Here is a 9,162-nt window from a genome sequence, read left to right on the forward strand (position 1 = left end):
ATAACACCATGTGAGCACCTTATTTTGCTCCCAATTACACTTTCACTGCACTCCACACTCAATTAAAAAAACAAAACAAAGCAAACAAAAAAACCCACAGTATCAGTACTGCAAACTTATGCTCTTCACCCCATTGCAATTGTACTTCGGTGTTATCTCCATCAAGGCCAGTTAGTCACACACTTTTCTGGTAATACCTATGCCAAGGAAACTGTACCCTACAAAGTCTTACTGCAGAGTCCTGGCACAAATGGAAACTGTTATTTGCATTACTGCCACCTCTCCTGAGGGTTTGAAATTGGCTGAGGTGCCTGCTGAGAGCCACATTTCAGTACTCTCTGGTGCTGATACAGACTCCCAGGCTACCTGCTCTCCTCACAATGCACTTTGAACTCCTCTGTTAATCCTTCTGAAAATGTGTGTGCTTGTTGCAGGTTAAGCTTCCATGCATTGAAGCTTTACGCAGGGGATACCACAGGATTGCAATTCACTTCCCAAGACCCTTGTCAGGCCACAGGGTTGAACCTGCACTTCTTTTGGCCCTCTTCCAAATCGTTGTCTTTGTACAACTTCAGCATGAGTGCAGGCAATGCTTCCACACTGCACCAAGCATATGGATCCTGTACGTTCTTGTCAGCAGGTCAAATATTGCTTTCAGGCGCCTGTGTGGATTTTACCTGTTCCAGTAAGAACCTTACATACCACTGAGTTCAGCCCATGTAGGCAGCAGCCATGATCCAAACTGCAAGGCAGACGTACATCCATATGAAGAGAAAAAAAAGAAAAAAAAAAACTTGGAGTTTTCACCTTATTTTACCATGCCATACTCATAATTAGCACCTCATTAAGTGTTTTTAATCTACAGATCTCCAGCATTTTATCAGTCACTACCAAATTGGTTAAACTCAGAGGTAGGTGCTTGTCTCTACCATTCCATAAAGTAAGACTACACAATGGTTGCACCAATTGCTTCAAGTTGTAAATTGCTTCATTACTGTATCCACGAGCAAAACCCAAAGGTTCTGTTTTTATTTATTTATTTATTTATTTATTTTATTATTATTTTATTATTATTATTCTTCAATCACTACCTGGATCCTGTCTATCCCTATCCGATCACTGTCCCTGTTCCCAGAAGCAGTTACTGCCCTTCCCTTGTGCTTCCAAACTGGCAACCTCTGTGCAGCAGGGCATTGCAGAAACTTTGGTTTCGACACCTTTGTGAGGATGAATCTTATTTCTGGACACTGGACAACCTCACCTGCCCCCCACCACATGCATAATCTGTAACCTCATCATGTGCAAGACCACCAGGAGAAAGATTTAATTTCCGAGGCAGCCTCCACGCCAAACTGATCAGGCATAAAAGACCCAAAGGCAAGTTACTCATCAAGGTGGCTTAGAACAGGTAACGCTCGGAGATGGGTGAGGGAGAGCTCTGCCTTATCTTGTTTCCTTTGCCAGTTATGACCTACTTCTCCCCTCAGGGTACACAGAGACTCATTTACAAACTCAGCGAATGCCAAATCAGTGCAGCTACACTTCTCTTAATGCTGACATCATCTCACATCTGTTCTCTCATTCACTTAGACTAGCATTTATATTATCACAGGATCCAGAAGGCATGGTACAACTGGCATCGTAAGATGCCTACTGCTGCAGAAACAAGAGCTAGGGAAATTTTATTTCTGTCCAACACTGGTGCTGTAACTGTTTCATCCTCAAGCAAAGTACACCGAAGGGTTTGGAAAATGAACTAACAGCAAAAAACATGAAGAAAATGGAGCATACTAGTACTAAACAACTAGTGCTAAACATGATCTTTACTTTTCTACCCTCCACATCCCCTTCATGAACAGCATGAACACATTATTGTATGGTTTTTATGGAAAAAGTTATATATATACAAAAGCACACACACAAGAAGTAAGACTGAAGGGTTAAGTCTATACGCAATCATTATACAAATTAAGCTCCTATCCACCAAACACTTCTGTGTTACTTAAGCAGCTAATACTTAGGTAACATTAATAAACGTGGTTACTGTCAACACAAAAGAAAGCATTTATTCAAGTGTCTGCAAGAGATTTTCCCGAGGGGGAGCAGCACTTGTCTGTATTGCAACCCACTGATAGATTTTGGGCACGTTGTTAGAAGGTGTCTACCTACTTACCTACCCAGTACCCACACCAGTATGGTTCCTGCCAGAAACCCTCCTGCCTTTCTTGAAATACTACGATGCAAAATGTTTCAGCAATTTTTATCAAAAACATGTCCCGAAAATTACTTGCAATTACATAATAATGTTGAAAGATGGTGCTTTCTAGATTAAACTAAACACACATTTTACATAAGACTTCCAAAAAAAAAATTGAAATAAAGGCTTTCAAACAATTTATGGTATACATAATGCATCGGGCTGTGCAAAGAGACTGCATGGCAGAACATCATACTGGAACTATTCCACACAAATGAGTTTGTATTTGGGGAAGGGGACAATTATTTTAAAATTACACAAGGCCTTGCTCCTGCAAACATTTGCACATGTGATTTCAGTGGAACCACTCCTGACACTAAGTTAAGTATCTGGATAAGTATTTGCAGGATGGGAGCCAAATCATACAATTGGGCCCAAACTAAGAGCCCATTTGTTACCAATAAAGTCTTAATTTGGGAGGGGCTGATTATTATAATTATCACTATTGGAGAACACTACACTTCAAAATAACTATTTTTGCAACACTGTCTAGCCAGGAAAATACAGCTTCTCTTTTCCGAGATGGAAGTTAGTGCTGCAGCCACTGCCTCCAAAACCTAAAGCTCACAGCTAAAAGAATGTAATAAACCACGGCCAAATCATAAAACTGGAAGGTGCCTCAGCAAGGGCCTTATCAAGCTGGGGGACATCCTATACAGTTCCTGGGGATCTGCAGTGCTATCCTGTTTTTTTCCTGCTTGGAGTTCAAGGTGTTGCTTGTACCTAGTTTAATGCTCTCCTGGCCAGAGCGCTCACTTCTCTCTGAGCAGCAGCTGATGGGTTTCTCTCCTCCAAACTGCAAAGGCACTCCAGGATGCTTTTTCTGAGTGGGTCCTGCTGCTTTAATACTTGTTTCAATGTCTCTAATTCAAAAATCAGAAATTCAACCTGTTGTCCATAGGCTTTTAGGAAAACAAACAAACAAACAAACAAAAAACAAACACAAAAAGCATGCTTCTTGGGTCTAAAGCCGGGGGTACCATCAGTTACTATCATATATAGTATAAGACATTCATCGTCTTAGTTCTGCAAAGTTTTCACTTAAACTTCCATTCCATGAGAAAGAAGAGGGTAGCACTCCTTCAGCAAACAACAGTAACATCATCTCAGGCCTCCCCCGAATACATTTTTTTCTTTTATAGCTCTCCAGGTATTAACCTTCTCACATCTGATCAGTAAAACTGCACAGACGTTGCTCAGGTCTTCCCAGCAAACGGCGCAGGGCGTGCAGCACAGGGATTTGCCACATGAATTGCTAAGTCTCTGAGGAGCAAGCATGCTTTGATCACGTCTCTTTTTTTTTTTTAAAGACGTTAGTGTATTTTCTTCTAGCTCCAGTCTAAAGCTGTTTTCATATGTCAAAAACACCACATCGTGTTCTGCCCTCAGCCGGCTTACTCAGAGCCAAAGGAACCACACCTTATTTACCATGATTTTACTGGGAAAAGAATCAGATCTGCTGGACAGTTCAAGGAAGCAAGTGAGGGAAAATACTGTAAATTGTATTAATCGAGACCATTCAAGTGACCGATCGAGAATTACAAAAGCAGCCCATGAAGATGAAATATTATCTTTGGCCAACAGACACAGAATAAAAGCAAGCAGTCGGGACGGCAAAACTGGTAGCAATTTTCAATGTTTAAAAGACAAATGACGTTGGAGAGAAGACTGGGTTAACAAGGGAGCACTTGAGGAAAGCCTAATCTCCGCTGGCATGCTGGCTGGGAAGGTCAGCCCAGTGCACGCGTTCCCAGCTGGAGTCGGGCTCCCTCTGCCCGGCCAATTGTCCTCTGCACTTCAGATACCAAACCAAATGGAAGGTGCCTTCACCCTGCCAGCTCCTTGTATTCTTCCAGCTCAAAGACAGCTCCCTTTCCCCTGGCAATTTATGCAGCGTTTCCACACAGCAAATGTTACCCAGGAGAGAGGTAGCATGAGTCCTTTTTCCCCCTCCTGAGCAGCACAGGGCTCTTTAGAAGGCAGCGTAAAGTTATTTTTGGCACTCTAGTCTCAAGTGGGAAGAGTGACATTCTCTTCTAAAAGGCAATTTGAATCAATTTTTTCCACAAATAAACTAACTTTGAGTTGATGTATTATGTTTTGAAATTTAAAGCAAACCCCTTGAAAGCTGGCGAACATGAACTTTCAATAGTCTGTTACTTTTTTAGTTTTTATGCACCTCTAACTTATCTATGTGTACCATTTACCTCTATACACCTATTATTGCCATGAGCAGAGAGGAAATACCCCGTGGTCTTCTCAAAGAGGGGATGTAACACTGATTTCTAACCCCAGAATCTGGATTCATCTTCATCCACAACTGGGACGAGACTCAGGTTATTAACTGAAACCACATGGCAAACATTTAATTTATTTCAACTAGAAAAGAAAAAAAAATAGTTTATAAGGTTTGTAGCTATGTAAAGAAGTGCTTTTTAAGAAAAGGCAAACATTTTACTAGCTACCTAACACCTAAACATTGTCAAGGGATCTGGAAGTTGTAAGAGACTTCGTAAAGCTTCCTTCTGCATAAGAAGATGCTTCGCTAAAAGATCTCTTCGAGACACTGCAGTCATTCTCACAGTGTTTTTGATGAAGAGGCAGACAAAACTTGAGCCTGCACTGTGAAATGAGAATGACTAAAATAGTGCAGATTTACCCCCAAAGAGTTAGTCTTCAAGTTTTTGGGTACTTCTGGCACAGAAACAACTAATGTCTCATTTCAGAAGTGCAGATAATTTACGGGAAGGTGCTTTTTTACCTTCGAGAACTAAGTTTTGTTTTTCCAAAAGTCTTGGTCATTTTTTTTTCTGCTAAGTACCCTTAAACACTTTCAGACACCCTCAAGCATTTACAGGAACAATTATTATCAAAAAAGTATTATGGAAATGAAAGAAGCAGAAGGCCAAAATTTATTTGAGGACTATGTTATAAAACTTCTAATATGCAGTTAATTTCCTCTTCATAGACTTCATTGTAATACTATCAATGTTACCATAGTTTTGAAAAGGATGTTTTTAACAAGCTATTCCTACGAAGAATGGCAAATTATATGAATCATATTTTTCAAAATGTTACTACGCCTATTTACAATGTACTCAAACCTTTTAAAATGTAACTAACACTTATCCCAGAATAGTTCATTAAGTAAACCATAATGGAAAAGGCAACGTACCGTAGCAATAATTATACACGTATGCACACATATCTATGTCAATCCAAGACGGTAACATTATAAAATATTCCTCTTAAGGTTTTCATGTTAGTCTCCTCATTTAAAAGTTTTGATCACAAAGAGCATTGCATCTGAGCTGTTAGATGGCACTGGCATTTGTGATACATTTTCATTTCTGTGCTATCCAGGCACATAACGAAGATCCTCAAAATCTTTAAGAGCTATCATCTTTATTGTCACCACATGACATACGAAAAGATTTTTTTATGCTTGTCATACTAGATATTCTTAAGCAGGAGTTGGCAGATCTTACACTATTTTTAATGAGCATATATTTAGAAGAAGTAGGTTGAGCCTGTGGTGAAAGAATGGAGCTGGGATAAGGCATTCTGGCTTTAATTACTGGCTTTGCCATAAACATTACCCATAACTTTGAGCAAGCCCTTCTTTGCCTCAGTTTTCCACGTGACAATAACTGGTAACAATACTTCACTATCTCACAGGCTTAGTTTGAGAATTAATGAGGATCCCATGTACCAAAGACTTGTAGATCCTGCCTTCTTCCTTTCACTGTGTACTGAGAGGAAAGTGACAAGTTCTTAATTTGAAACAGAGACTCGGTGCTGCCCTTCAACAGCACACGGAATTCACATTAATGCCACCAGGAATTGCATTACATACATTGAGTACACTACTTAGCCTAAAAGTAAATGAAGAAGAAACAGAAAGAAACTACTGGATTCTCCTTGTCTGTTTTTAAAAACTCTAACAGTTCATGGCAGTAGATTCCTAATCATTAAAAAAAAAAAAAAAAAAAGTTTTTTTTGGTGGGGGAGCAAGAATTGCAACTTTAAATGACAGTGCAAAAGCATGTAACAGGTCCAGCTGTAGACTACATTTAGCTCTGCTGCAAGAGCACCTTCATACGAAACACATGGAATATAGCCACTATGATATATCATGATCTGTGCACATTTGTCCCAACATCAAACAAACTTTAATGGTCTCGGCATTTCAAAATTTCACACAATTTCCAGTGGACACCAAGTTATCATTTATCTTTTTGTTTTCTATGCAGGTGCCTCAGATAAGATAAGAATGACAGAAATTCAGAAAAAAAAAAAAAAAAAACCTATATTTAAAAACAGACTAAACACAAGGTAATACTACAGACAGTTTTTGGCCAGATGTATATACTGTACAAGAAGAGAATCTACTAGAGAAGATGTTCTTTGCTGGAAAGCGAGTCCATGTGTTTAAAACGGTTTTCATCTCCCACTTTGTTCTAAAACATAAATAGTCACAGTGCAAAAAGACATTTCTGTTTTGCTGGGAAAAGAAAACAAACTCAAAACCAGAAAAAAAAAAGAAAAAGAGTTGGTTGGCCACTACCAGCCTCAAGGAGGGAAACATCTCTGTAACAAGCAGGCATGTTTTAAGATTTGCCATTGCTTAGCCATCTACAGAAAATGAGACTTGACAGCTCTTTACGGAAGGCGGGCAAGAGCTACAGCTCTGCATAATTAGGCAATAATTAATCAATCCAAGAATAACAGCCTGGTAAATTTGGATGCACCAGTCTTTAACCCACTAGACTATTACACTGCATATATGCAGTCTTGGTCATTTAAAAGTCTGCCTGTCCTGCCGTGGAGTTTTTACACTTCAGGGTGCTCGTTATGGAACAGCACAGAATTCTTGACTGGAGTAAGTCATTCCCTTGCTGAAGGACAAGAGGATTTAAAAATAAAAGTGTGGACCAGATTGGAGTCCTGCTTAGAAGCAGGTTGCTGGAGGAATATAGCTTTTGAAGAGCAGAAGTCCACACCAGTGGTATTTTGACTTCACTGTGCATATTTATGTTCTCTTTTTCTTCATAAAACAGTCAAGCAGTAGACCCTCAAAAGTTTTTCCAGTTTTAGCATTCCTCCAAGCAATAATGAAATTTGGGCATCTACTTGACACGGGATGTGTACAGGTTAAGTATGCCTTTATATGTTCAGTACCTATCTGTCTGGTTACAACTTTCCAAAGCACTGGAAAGTGTTGTGTCTTGTGCGTACTCCAAATCCTCACCTGATACGTTAGAAATCAGTGGTGAATTCTGTACGTATCTTAATCTGTATTTTTATTGTGTGTAGCCAAAGCTCTGCTCTTCTATAAGTGGTCTTTAAATTACATGGAGTTTAAACATTATTAATGGCTTTGACTTTGAAACGCTCAGCAAAAACTAAGCTAAAATTGGTTTTATTAAGATAAATTTCGAACTGGTATTTATGTGTACAATATTCAGAAAAGCCTTTCAGCTGCACGTCCTCCCTCTAAACCACCGCTATTTCCTCTGAGCTAAGCTCTCCCCTAACGTATGCTTACTACTTATATTTTATTGGCGGCGTTTTATTTCTACCTTGCCGACGTTGTCACGTTTGCCCTTCTCCTAGGAAGGCCATTTCTAGTTTCCTTCCATCTGCCCCCTCAGATGTGCCGTGGTTTACGTCCCCTGAAGAATCAGGAGGTGTGAGAGGGAATTATCCCCCCAGTCCCGCAGGCACACGGTCCTGTGCAGCCATCCTGACAGTAACCATAGGAGCGAGGATGTCAACAGCAAGCCAAACCCGACGGACAGATGGACAGATGATGGACAGACGGACGGACAGATGGATGGACACCTCCCGACCCGCAGCCTGCGGGACGGGGAGGAGAAGCCTTCCACCAGCGAACCGCGGGACACGCACGGAGACCACCGCAATACTCGGCACCGGCACTTCCAGCGCACACAGCCGAGAGAGCCTGAGGGCTGACCCTTCTCAAAAAGAAGGATATGTGCGTGTATTTCGGTATTAACCGGAATACACTGGTGGCGATGCCCCCACGGCGGGCGCTCGGCGGCTGAGCCCGGGCTGCGGCTCCGGCACCGGCTCGGGCTCGGGCTGCGGCTCCGGGTTATGGGGCCCGGCCACCTGCCCGAGGGCAGCCGCGTTAACGAGGACACCGGCAGCAGCCCTGGAAGCCAAGGTGCAGACAACGTCCCCGCGGACCTGATCGCCCCCCAGCAGCCCCCGTCCCCGTGCCGGTCCCGCCGCCACTTACAGGTAGGAGGTGAAGGCGCTGAGGTCCGCGGGCACGGCCGTGAGCCCCATGTCGGAGCAGTCTGCCCGGAGCAGCATGCCCTCCTGCTCGCAGCGGCACGGCGCCGGGCAGCCCCGCGGCCGCTGCCCGCTGCCCCTCGCCCCCCGCTGCGGGCACGAGGCGAGGAAGAGGAGGAGGAGGGCGAGGAGGAGGAAGATGGCGCTGGACGCCGCCATGGGGAGCGCCGGCAGCCGCGGGGCGCTCGGCTCGGGGGAGCTGCTGCGGCCGCCGCCGCCGCGCCGCTGTCTGTGGTAGCATCGCGGCTCACGCGCTGCTTTAAAGCCCTGCAGCCGGCACCGCGCTCCCGCTGACGCCGCCCCAGCCTTGCCCGCCGAGCAGACACGGGCCCTGCCCGCCTCGCCGTGCGAGCGGGGGCGGCCGCGGGCCCGGCGGGCGGGCGGGGAGGCGGGAGGCGGGGGGGACCCCCCGCCTCCCGCCTCCCCGCCCGCCCGCCGGGCCCGCGGCCGCCGCCGCCGAGCCTCGGGGCTCGCCTCAGGGCGGTCGACATTTCTGGAAGGCGGTGGGCACCTCGCTGGGTGCCCCCCACCCGCTGCCCCGGCCGCTCGTTGCACCCCCTCCCCGGTTAAAATGTTGGGGATGG

At 44.0% G+C, this 9,162-nt stretch overlaps 1 protein-coding gene across 2 annotated transcripts in view; it reads right to left on the reverse strand.

Moving 5' to 3' along the window:
* The window catches only part of LGR5 (leucine rich repeat containing G protein-coupled receptor 5), a 90,674-nt gene extending 81,856 nt beyond the window's left edge, over positions 1-8,818 (reverse strand). For both annotated transcript variants that reach the window (XM_082784485.1, XM_082784484.1), the window contains exon 1: positions 8,523-8,818. In XM_082784485.1, coding sequence (XP_082640611.1) covers positions 8,523-8,737 — 215 coding nt within the window. In that variant the 5' untranslated portion in view covers positions 8,738-8,818. The remainder of the gene's footprint in view (positions 1-8,522) is intronic.
* Between the last annotated feature and the right edge of the window lie 344 nt (positions 8,819-9,162).

This window comes from Aythya marila, assembly GCF_965140915.1.
Source record: "Aythya marila genome assembly, chromosome: 1".
Lineage (NCBI taxonomy): Eukaryota > Metazoa > Chordata > Aves > Anseriformes > Anatidae > Aythya > Aythya marila.